General features: G+C 40.8%; 1 protein-coding gene across 1 annotated transcript; it reads right to left on the bottom strand.

Annotated features, from left to right (window-relative positions):
* Positions 1 to 4,812: 4,812 nt before the first annotated feature.
* Positions 4,813 to 11,861, bottom strand: LOC104608707 (multiple C2 domain and transmembrane region protein 7-like). Its single transcript, XM_010274763.3, has 2 exons — positions 11,301 to 11,861; positions 4,813 to 8,160 (listed from the first exon to the last, which is right to left on the bottom strand). The coding sequence occupies exon 2, from the start codon at positions 8,061 to 8,063 to the stop codon at positions 5,034 to 5,036; it is 3,030 nt and encodes a 1,009-aa protein (XP_010273065.1). The 5' UTR covers positions 8,064 to 8,160; positions 11,301 to 11,861; the 3' UTR covers positions 4,813 to 5,033.
* Positions 11,862 to 12,701: the final 840 nt, after the last annotated feature.

The following is a 12,701-nucleotide window of genomic DNA, read 5'->3' as shown; positions in this document are numbered from 1 at the left end:
CAAAATTTATGACCACTCTTCGATGGGGACATGGTTGGTGCTTTAGCTAGCGCCTGCTTTATTTGGTCAAAGGTGTTCTGATGTTGCGACGACCATCAATATTCTATAGATTTCTTAGTGAGTTTGAGAAGGGGAGATGTGGCATGTGCAAGACCAAGAATGAATCTCCTAAGGTAGGACACCTTCCCTAAGAATGTCTTGAGTTGCGACTCATTGCTTGGGGGAGGTAGGTCTAGGACTGCCTTCACCTTGCTTTCATCTGGGTGGATTCCAATGTGATCGATCCTATATCCTAGGAACTTTCCCGATAACACTCCGAATGCACACTTGAGGGGGTTGAGTTTCAAGTTGAAGGATCGACATTGTGTGAACACTTTCCTCAGTACCTCAGTGTGGTCCTCTCTTTTCATGGCTTTCATGACAATATCATCCACGTAACACTCCATCATCTTATGCATCACATTATGGAAGACGCTTGTCATGGCTCTATGGTAGGTGGCTCCAATGTTCTTTAGGCTGAAGAGCATCATTTTGTAGTAAAAGTTGTCTATCGGCATTCTGAACGCTATAGGGTGCATCTACAGGATCCATATAGATCTAGTTATAACTGCTATAGGCATCTAGGAATGAAAACAATTGACTTCCGGCTATGGCATTGATGAGAATTTCCATGTTTGGCAGTGGGAATTCATCCTTTGGGCAAGATTTATTGAGATCTCTGAAGTCTACACAGTACCTAAGGGATTCAAGAAGTGAGGAGTTTATGTACTAGATACAGTAGTGCAATGGATTGGAATTTAGGCATGCGTACTAACTTTAGTTGGCCTTTCTTCTTTTTGATCGGGATGACATTCGCCAGTCATTGTGGATGTGTGATGGGTTTTATGAAGCCTACTTTTAGGAGTTGTTCAATTTCCTCTTTGATTTTTAGGGCAACTTTTGGTTTGAATACCCTTTGTGGTTGCCTTACTGATCTAGATTTGGAGTCGATGCAGAGTGAATGCTTGACCAGTGTTAGTTCTAGTCCTGGCATCTAGTCGTATGACCAAGCGAATGCATCTCGAAATTCTGCCAACCATGAAGGAAAATATAGTTTAGTAAGTCTTCTAATAGAATTGCTAAATTTGTGACTGGTGAACAAGTCTAGTACCTTTTAGAAGGTCGATCAAATTCGTCTTTTCCTTTTGTTCTAATTTGGTAGAAATGTATAATGGCTTCTTATCTCTTTCTCCAGTAGCCATGTTGATTTCTTGTAAAGGTTCTACCACTACGCTATTTGAGTCTTGCATGTTCTTAGGAGGTGCATGGATTTCATCATATTATTCTACCATTTTTTTATGTTGCTCTTGTTATGGGTGAGGTTTTAGTTATTTATTCATGATTGTTTATTTTTAGTGAGTAGGTATTGCATTATGTACCTCTTGTTTTGTTGTGCTTTCTAGTGATGAGTTGTGTTCTGTTTGTGATGTTCGCATCACGACATTGTTGTATTGTGATTCAATTGGAATGATGTTCATGAAGTTGTTTTGAATGCAAGAATGTGGTGAATTCATTGATAGGAAAAAAGAGATATTACAATGATTATTGTATGCAAATTGATTTATAAATCATACCTCTGGGATGGCTTTCTTTGTGACGGGATGCCCAACTTCTTTGTATTCCTTAACGGTCGTGTAATAGCTTCTCCCATATTTGTTGTTCTTCTTGACACATCTAGATCACTTCTTCCATCCTACTTCCATGGGAGGCCCGCTCTGATGTTCTGGTAATTGCAACATTTCGACTTTAGCCATTTTCATTTCTCCATCCTCAGCGAGCTCAGTGTAAGAAATTGTGTCTTGTAGGTGCACTTCCGACCTTTCAAATGGGATGTGGGTAGCAGGGATCCTGATAGTTCTTCCTTTATATTTTGCTTTGATGCACTAGTGGTAAGTGGAGGGGACCTGTGCCAGGCCATGTATCAGTGGTCGGCTGAGTAGTGCATGATACAAGGTCTTTCCTAACACAACCTAAAATTCTTGCTTTATAGAGAAAGGGCTGATGGATACTGGTAGCATTAGTGAGCCTTCTGTGAGAGAAGCATTGTCGTTGAAATCAGTGGCTTCCATGGGTAGGCCCTTCACAGTGCTGCAGGGTATTCTCATCAGTTGCAATGTATGAATAGAGATTATACTAATAGAGCTTCCTTGGTCAACCAGTGACCATCGCATCTCGTAGCCCCCTATCTTGGTTGTTATGTATAGGGGGGCGATTGTGGTGTGGGCATGTTGCGAGTATGTCCTCTGGTGTGAATTCCACTTTGAGTTTATCAATGCGATGTGGCTCGAGAGGTCTTCTAAATGCTTCTGCAAGCGCCCTGACATCGAGTCTTTGAACTATGTCGTTTTGCCCCTTGCTTGTTGAAGAACTGTTTGAGTTCTATGCTTTGTTCAAAGCGCTGAACCAGCATATCCTTGTCTTCGCTAGCGGTCGCCCCGACCACGTTTATGCTGCCACCCTGTGAATGCGATGGGAGGGGATCGGTTTCTACCTAGGCGGGCTTTCTCTTGATGTAGTTGTCTAACTTGACCTTTTGTACAAAAAGTCGTTGCAGGGTGAAACTGTCCATCAAGAGTGAACGCACCCAATGCATCTTCAAACTTGTTGATGTGTTCTTGTGAACTTCCTTTCTATCCATCATATTGGGGCCATTATTGCGAAGGAATGTAACTGGCCAGGTGAGGCATATGTAGGGTGCGGTTGGTGTAGGGCTTCTACAAGGTGAGGGCCATTTGTGCTTTGTTTTGACTTTCCTCTATCATGCCCTGCACGTATTCTCTGATCTCCATCTAGCTAACTGGTGCATCAGTGATGGCTAGGTTGTGTGTTGCCATCCATGCTTGTTCAGCGGCAGAGCGCAGGGTTCTCTGTACTATGGTGGGCATAGATGGTTAGTCGGTTTCAAGTGAGTGCCACTTGGCTGAAGCCACCGGACAGTTGGGAGGAGTAAATGCGAGTTGTTCTATAGAGACGAAAGTGGATGAAAGGAGGGTGTTTGGGAGTTGTTGACCTTTGTAATAGTAGATGCAAGGTGCTTCGCATATCTGCTTGCATTTGTTCCATTCGGTCAAAGTAGGACTCAATGCTATAGACTTTATGGGACAAGATGGTGATGTCTTCCTGCTATGCCGTCTCTTGATTGTCTTGGTCTTTGAGCACTATGTTAAAGTTGTTAGGGTTTTCATGTTGCTCTTCTGGGATAGGGGAAAGACCGATTCTTCGGGCAGCCATTCTTCGTGATCAAGGGTAAGAACCAAAGATTCTGGTGTAAGTGGTGTGGTAAGACCGAGTGCGGTAGTCTCCTTGAAGGACGAAGAAAGACTAAGGGTCTTGGGTAGCAAAGATTGACAAGGATTTTCTGTTGATGGAATCATGTGTTTATTATGGTCTACGCTCCTTTTATAAGGGGAGATTCCAAGGCTCCGGAAAGGAAGGAGCCAAAAGGGGTTTGACTCCTTTTTGGAAAGGGGATCTTTGATCCAATGTCAGTTGTTAGGAGGACATTATAGGGGGTTTGCCATATGTCCCGCAAGATCTCCCTCGGGCGAAGTTTCCTTTCATTAAAGGATTCTCACGATGCATGTGCAAAGTCCTCTCACCACAAAGTTCACATGTATCTTCTATCCTTTATTTACACGTGTATATTTATTTTTAAATTAAATTATTAAAAATATAATAAGTCAAAATTAAAACCCTCATGAGCTTTCATTGTTTTTCATAAAATCCATACTTAACTTTCTAATAAGTTCATTATGAAATCTCTCTCTCTCTCTCCCCCCATTTTAATAGTCAATGTTTATAACATCTCACCTCCCCATAACATCTCTCTTATTCCCTTTTGTCTCTCTCTAATAAGGGTGTAAATAAGATGCATTGGGTTAGGTTAAAGGCCAATCCTAAAAATGAACCTCAGCTTGGACCCAAATTAATGTCAAAACCCAACTTTGCCCACTTAATACATGGGATAAACCAAGTCTTCTTCTATAAAAGTCTAAAAACACCATTTCTCTTTTCCATGGGTTGGTTTTTCTCTATTTTTTATTAATTTAATTAGATTTGTTTCTTGGATTGTTTTATTTCAATAATAAAATATAGTAATTAAACATTGAATGTGAGCATTTGTTTACATTAAGAAGAATTGAGATCTTCTGCCAACAAAACATCTTCACCCCTCTACCAACTAGATCTAACATTGCACATCTCACCATGAGACTGAGTCCCACCATAAAAGTGGGACCCATTACATATGAGATGTGCAGTGTAAGATCATATTGATAGAGGGTTGGAATGTGTTTTATTGACATGTGATCTGATCTCCATTAAGAACTAGAACTAGCCCTGTTGGATAGGATTGGATTCCTATCCGACAATAATTTTTAATAATTGTTCTAGTTCAATAATTGTTAATAATGTTCTAATCAGGGAAAAGCGTTTTTCTTTATTTAGTTGAATAGGATTGGATTCCCGCAATACAAAGTTTGCAATTAAACTCACCCAGTTGGAAATAACAGGGAGAATTCGATATTTGGATCAAGAATTGTCACCCTATCCGTATCAGCTTAGCCCGTACGTCAGATGGTGAATTAGTGTTGGATCATGGATGTCTATTAAATACCATAACTTGGGAATTAAATATATTCTGGGCAAAACATTAAAGCCCCTACATGCCGCTGCTAAGAAGTTCACCAGATGATGGAGAAAATGCTTAAACTATTAGTTGATTTAATTCAACATTCCTATACCAATCACATGTTAACAATTAATACACAAGTATAAACTAGAACTACACGGCAAATACCTTTCTTTTTTTTTCACTTTCGGTATCTCAAGAGTGAAGAGAAAGAAAAATAGTTATTAATGGTACGTGATCCAAAGTATCTCAACTTTACCTATTTTGACAACTGAAGCTCATAATTAACAAGAAAACAACAACATTAAGTATCAAGTGAGCTTGAGCAAGCTCACCCCCAACCCCAGAACATCCAACTCCGTATCTACAACATACTATCAGTCTTAGCAGGCAACCGTCGGAAGAAGTTGATTGGCACAGAGGGCAACCTATGGCGGAACCTCGGGTGCCTCATCAAATATATACCAGCCACAACAGCCACCACCTGGAATGGTGTCACATATAACACCAGTGCTGCTATAAGACAGAACAAGACAAAAATTGCCGTGGCACGAGGATCCCTCCAGCTCAGCAGTGCTTGAATCCTCTCTCCTTGTGTTGCAACGTCTCCAACCACCGTCTGAACCCTTCCTGCCACACTCCTCAGCCTATCATACCTCATCCGAACCAGCTCTGGACTGCGAGACGTTGGGAATGTATCAAACTCTTCATCAAGCTCATCAGGGTGCACCGCCTCGGCACAAGATATCCGGGTATTCATGTGAGGGGGATATTGTGGCCGGTACCGGTAGTTCCATATCCCTATCAGAAACATGTATAGGAATATAGTTGGAAGTATGAGTTCTGGGAAGCAGACCAGCATCACATAGAGCACATGCACAAGCACAGTGGTAATGGGATTCTTCCACGTACGTACATCCCCGAACCATTTACCCACTGCAAACAATCCCGATAACACCGTCATCAGTCGAAAGAAATTTGCCTTGCTGCGTCGCATGCTCCAAAGGTGGGAATCCACATCAGACATGTACTCCACCACCTCCTTCCTAAGTGGTGGCTCCGCCCTGCTCAGGCGAGCTGCCACAATGTTCACAGCCTGGTGACGCAGCATGTCAAGCTGCAACACCGTTAAGGGGCGTACGTAATGCATCTTGGGCAACAATGGCCGAGAGTATATGTACATCATGTTCACCAGGGATGTGCATGAAAAACGTATGGCCAAATGCAACTCCCCCATCTTCTTAACACCCGAAGGGTGCAGGACCAGTAATGGGTAAGTGTGTGTATATACCCGACCTGTCTCCAGTGTAGATATACGTATCCTTACTTTTCCTATTTTCATGTCCTTGTTACCATTTCCACTCTTTTCTCCTAGTTGGCCATTGTCAAATACACCAACAGTAAGAACTGTAGCCGGATCATAAACTTCCCAGGTGTACTGCTCGTTGTATCTGGGGCAAGGGCTGTTGATGATGGTCCGTGTACGCACCCATTTGTGACCATACTTCGCTACACAGTATGTGTCGGATGTCCCCTTTCCCTCTCGTGTTTTCATCGGGTGGAGCCCGTCTACATTCAGGATCCCAAGTTCCAATATTCCGATTGATGGCTTCCAAAGCTGCTTTGCTGTGGGACGAAGATCACTGCTATAATGTGTTGATTCATCAAGCACATGATATCCACCATCCAGACAGACACGGAGGTGGAGTCGGGTGGAGAACTTGTCCTTCTTTAATTGGTCCACATCAACTGCAACTGGCTTTTCAAGGTTGTACCAACGGTTGTGGATGGGTCTATCGTCTGCACGCTTTTCAACAGAGTTTAAAGGTATCATGGCTCTCCCAATGACCTCATCTTTGTTTGGTCCAACACGATCTTCAACAGAAAGAATCAAATGATCTTCAAAGGGTTCAGCCACAACAAATAAAAATTCTTCATTCCAGAGTGGGCTCATTGTCCGAGCCTGAACAGTCTTTGTTTTCAACACCTGGTTACCGAGCTGAACCTTAACGTGCACTTCAGGGAAACGACTCTTGTCACCTGGAATGACATCTTGTGCCTCAATAACATTAACACGTACATACCATAACCTTGGTGCATGGTACACCTTTGAGCGAATGTGGGTGGAGACAGCTGCAGCGATATCAGCAGGGGTAGCTGCATCAGAGTGCCATGCATCAGGAAATGCTTCATCCGCTTGAGTGCCTATCCAGACAGCAAGCATCAGTTCACCTTTTATCTTTTCCCCTTTCTTGTCTTCAAGCCTGTACCACTCTGGAGCTAATGGACTGTCTGGGGGGACTCTAGTAGGAACCTCATTAAGATCAAACTTGAGAATGCCAACAAAATCATCTTTGACCAGATCCTTGTCCTTCACCACTACTTCCAATACAGAAGATTGCATTCGCTCTCTTGCAAAGGCAAAGACCTCATTCCACTCGGGGTTTTGCTTTTTCTCGAAGTGCTTGGTAATTCCTTTGTAGTTTCCAACTTTGACTTCGACATATGGATCAAGACTTCCTGTAATGTCCTTGGCTGGAAGCTCCCGGGCCTTAACAACTCGTACAAAAAGAAACTGCATTTTCTCCACCAGGTCATAGGTGCTAGAAAGCTTGTCTACACGTATGACACGGCCACCAACAACTTGTCCCCCTCCAAGAAATGGGCTCGTCTCTTTAAGTGCATAGTCCACTGGCTGAGATGATGATGCTGAGTGCATGCGAACAATTTTTACTGGCTGTGGTGGTTCAGCTTTCATTTCATCAACAGTGTATTTAACTGCTTGTTCAGTCACTGGTGCCGTAAAATGTTGTTGTTGTTGCTGGTGATTCGGATTGGGGAGATGATGGAAGGTGTGTCTTGACTCGGCTTTGTCACCAGAAAATAGATTTTGAACTTGTTGAGTCATTGACGGAGCTTGGGTTGCATGCGCTTCAGAATGTGTGAAGGACTCCATTGCAGGAAGAGGATTAGATGATTTTATCGATGGGTCATCGGTAATAAATACTTTCAAACCAAGTTCCCCCTTAACACGAGAGAAGAGGCCACGCTTTTCTAGGGGGTAGTGCAAGACAACAGCATCAGAGTAAGGAACAAATGATGTCCCAGTGAGACGGACCTTGCCGAGGAAGGATCTGGTGTGGGTGGCAGCATTTATATTGTTGTAAGCATAAGCATCCAGAGCAAGGTTTGGGACGTTGCTTGGGTCCGATATATTGAAATAAAAGGTTTCATTCCAGACAGGGTTGAGATCTCTTTCTTTGGTAGTGGTACGGAACTTCTGGCCATCAAAATGGAGCTCAACAAAGGCACTGGATGAGCCCTGCCCATCTTTGGGCATCAGGTTGGTGGCACTCACAACCTGCACACCTAGCTTTAAGTTGCTCATGGTCATGGTGGATCAGGTATTTCTCTTTGACTACAGCTGGTTGGCAAAGTTGATAAGGGAAGTTTTAACTGGCTAGAGAGAAGTGACAGAAGACTAGTGGCAGCTGAAAAGGAAATAGCAATTAGTTAGAAGGACCTGCCAAGAGTAGGTAAAATAGAAAATTAACAGTTTAGGAAGGAGATAACAAAAAGGTCAGAAGCACGAATAACTTTACTCTTACCTTTTTTACCTGGTATGGCCATTATTACTACAGAAATAGCATATTAACTAATTAACTTCAGTCAAAATACCAGAACAATATGGTTTGGTTTATCTAGTTCAAATGGTCTCTTAATTTGAACAACAAATAAGCAGAAAACAGCATAGTTGAACACTTCAACTAAAACAGTCTACCTTTGATACAGACAAGCACTGCAAGTGGAATATATATCAATTGGAAGTGATAACAGTAAAGAAGCAACCCAAACTAGCAACCCTGAGGCAAGTATCATTGGAGGCACACGAATGACTATAGGTAAAAGACTATCATCATCATCACCATCAACTATGCCTTATCCCAACTATATGGGCTCGGCTACATGCATCCTGTTTTGCCAATCTGTTTTATTTAAAGCTATATCCACTGTTAAATTATTAGTGCTTAAATCATTTCTTACTACTTCTACCCATGTCTTTTCTGGTCTACCCTGAGCTCTTCTAGCTCCTTCAATGTGTAACAAATCACTTCTTCTATTGGAGCTACTCCTAGGTTACTATGGATAGCTACATTCCTAATCCTATCCCTTCTAGTTTTTCTACTCATCCATCTTAGCATTCGCATTTTTGCCACATTCATTTATAGGTAGAAAACCATGTTACCATCAAATATCCTTTTTCTTGAAGAATTGCAAGTGGTATTTTTCTCTATGCTATTGTAGTAGCTCATGGTGTATCCCAAGTTTGAAGATGTGGATAGTGTAGCATTTGGCTCTGATTTTTGGACTAGAAAAGATCCCAATCTCAGCTTTCTCTTATCCAGGTCCTTGAGAGAAGATAGAAAAGCCTAAACTCAATGGCTAAGAATACCACTGCATACCACTGCACACCTAAAAAACCTTCAATGATAGTTTCCCCTGGAAATACGAAGGGGACAATTTTAAAGGTCAAGAAATGCCACGAATAACTTACCAGTGAGGTCAAAATAGTATGTATAAGAGAATATAATCTGGACAGGGATGATTCAGCATTACACATTAGAGGTTGAATAATGTGTATTTCAAATTTATACTTGAGATAGTTAACTGTGATTTCTGTTATTAACAGCATACTTTTGTATGACTTTTATGATTACCTTAAGGCTTGGCATATCACTTGCTTTAAATATGTTGGTGGAGAAAATATGTCAAGGTTAAAGAATTAGTAAAATTTGAAGAAAGTATGCAATTATAAAGAACAATGCTGCCAACGTTTTCTATTTTAATAAGCAGTCAATATGGCAAAGTAAATTCAACAATTCAATCCAATGTCAATCCCTGAAAGAAACAAATGGCAACAATATGAAAAATATTAAAAAAAATCCACTTCAAAGAAAAGATATGAATGAAGAAGGACAAATAGGTAAGAGAAATGCCAATGATAGTGGTTTAAAGAAAAAAAAATCAGAAACTTTTCATAATTAATAAGTTACTAAGTCAGAGGTGTCAACATGAAAGGGAATCTACTCTGTCGTTTACATAGATAACTGAACAAGGGCACTGTCTATCCCCTACATTTTCAGAGCGAGTAGCCTCAGATGCAGTAAATATAGTGAGTATCAAAGTCCTTGATCAACAAAGATGAAGACTATTGTCAGAAGGATAGGCAGAGAAAATGGATCAACAAGAAATATGTGAGTCTTCTGCCTAAAAGAGAAACAAAAGAAGAAAAGAAAAACACGTACTAACAAAAAGCTAAGCCATGATTAATCGAGAGTTTCACAAAAAGGATGTAAATACAACATCTCCATATCAACAAGAAGTGAGTAAATATATCGGCAACCAATTTTGGACTCCTAACTTGCCTAAAATTTTATAAAGTACGTTATCTATTTCCAGTAAAAGCTTTTCCTTTACAGGAGAAGAAATGAGATAAAATCAACAGGTAAAGCAAAGAAGATCCCCCACCTTTTTCTTTCTTTTGTTTATTGCCTTTCAACTGCCAATAGGCATCTTACAAAAATCCGTCGGGACCAGAAAATAGATTAAGCGCAAGTCACAAATGCTGATAACTTCTACCAGCCAAGATCCACAAGGAAAATAGATCACCACTTTTTTGAAAAGCATCATTTGAACTCTAACAGATAAAGGTTGCAAGTTGCAACATTTAAAAAAAGGAAAAAAGATAACATGGTAAAAGAATCGAAAAGAGAAGCATATATTCCACACTTTTTAGCTGAATCTCCTAAACAGAATTCCATGGACATCGACTTTTTAGGTTAGCCAAATATACGAAACAGAAACTGCGAATTTCAAATAGAATATCCTAAAGCTATAATGAGCGAAAGAAAATGAAACATAATCAAGTAAATAAAGATTAGCTTCTAGGAATTCTGGTATAAACAGAAAAAAGATAGACCATTCCTTGCTCCCAAAAAACGGATAAAAAAACTGCAGACAATTCAGAAATTCGCTAAACATCAAGTAGATCATAATAGAAAATCAAGACGAGTTAATGGTTAGGGCTTCCTCCTTTGCGGATCATCATCTTTTATCTAGTTACCGGAGAGAAAACGTTACCACATCTGAAGAATATAAAACCTCTAGATTTTAAACTTCCATATTTTAGACTTCAGAAGGAAAAAAAAAAACAAGAAAGAGGAAAACAAGAAAAAAAAAAAAAAGCAAAACAGAAAAGAATTGCTTCGTTCAATCTCTCGGAGAAACAAATAAATGCAAGGATCAGAGAAATCGAATTTCACTTGGCGACATCTCTTTCATCCAACTTTTCGGAATTATTCTTAGCTTGGTAGATCCTCATCGTGAGAAAATGTTATCCAACATCTACTTCTTAGAGCTTCAAAAGACAAACCGATCAAATCCATAGAGTACTTTTATGTAAATACCCTAAAGTTAATAAAAAAAATAAATAAAGATCAATAAAGTACTCTTTCTTGACTCCACAGTAACGAGCAGAAAACCAGACACAAGATACAGAAAGAGCAAGCTTTTTGAGCTCACTCATCAAACACAAAGAGATTAAAAACGAAGATGAAGAAATAAAAATCACCTTTCTTCAGCAAAGTCCTCAAATTTCCGCCCCTTTCTTCAGATCTCAAAGCTTGGGAATTAGCTCATCGCTTGAGTGTATTGAGTTTTTCTCTTCTGATGGTTGAAGCCGGAACATGGAATCTGTGATGGGAAGAGGAGAGCTGGATTTATGGCAACAGAGGCAACAGAGCCTCGGCGCGTGGAGCCACACAAGCGGAAGAAAATGCAGGGAAAATACTAAAAGAGAAATGGAACCCTAGAGAAATGCTTCTGCGATGGTTCGCAGAGAGAGAGAGAGAGAGAGAGAGAGAGAGGAGGGTCGTGTCGGAAACAGGAAAAAAAATCATTTTATCGCATTCCGTAGAGAGGAAATAAGATAATCTGATCTCTTCATCCTCTTTAAAAACTTAGTGCTTTTGTTTTATTGGAAGGAGAATTTTTGAATGCGTTATAGATCTGTTTTTTGAGATTTTCGTTTTTCGACAAGGGAGATAAATAATTGAAAAATTACCTGTTGCTACGAGCCTACCACTACGAACCAGCGACTTTGGCTCATCAGTCACGACTGGTGAACAGTGCAAAAGTGACGAATTTGGCCTTCACCTTTCCGTCTAATAACAGAAACTCAACGCGGAGCCGGACCCGGACGGCAGGCAGCGCTGACTGGTAGGACGTCCTTGTCTTTCGTGTTTCGTCGTCTCGTCTGTATTCTTGCCTTCTTGGTAATTTGGTATCTCTCTCATACACGTGCGAGAGGTATGACGTGGCTAACTACTAGGCTGCAAATATCGAAAATGCCCCTATATCCACGTGGAAGATATTGGACTGTGAGTCAGAGTCTCGTTGGTAAATGGATAAAGTCTCGTTTATTTTTTTTGCGGAAAACTGATGACCAATACCAGATGCTGAGAGCCTGAGATGCATAGAGGAAGACGACACGTGGCTAGAAAATAAAGTAGGAGGAAACTGGGGGGACCTACAAGGAATTAGCCAATGATTGTGACCATTGGATCCTGAAAAAAATCAGAAGCTAAGAGATATCCGGTAGGTAAGGCCTTCATTATTGAATGGTGTGTGAGTGCACTGAGTGGGTCCAGTAGTCTAAAGTCACGACACAGATGGGCCATCCAAAGCTCTATTTGCTCTGTGATGGATAAGTTCTTTGTTTTTAGTAGCAAAGCAAAAGGAGCAAAATAAAGGAAAGAAGTCATAAGTTGGTATAAATGACAAAAACGTGGTGGTTGTGTGACACGGAAAAGGAAATAAACGCAAAAATTAATTAATTAGGCACCCTCAGTATAATAGAAAAATGGGCCCCGCACTGGGGCGACGCCGTCGCTTAGGCCGTTAGGACTTATATACTGGGAAAAAGAATGGCCACGTTTACTTCTCCACATCTCAGTGGGTCTTTATTCCAAGT

Source organism: Nelumbo nucifera, chromosome 6 (assembly GCF_055504915.1).
Source record: "Nelumbo nucifera cultivar China Antique chromosome 6, China Antique-T2T, whole genome shotgun sequence".
Lineage (NCBI taxonomy): Eukaryota > Viridiplantae > Streptophyta > Magnoliopsida > Proteales > Nelumbonaceae > Nelumbo > Nelumbo nucifera.
Note: the sequence above shows the minus strand (reverse complement) of the source record. Positions and strands in the feature narration are given on the sequence as shown.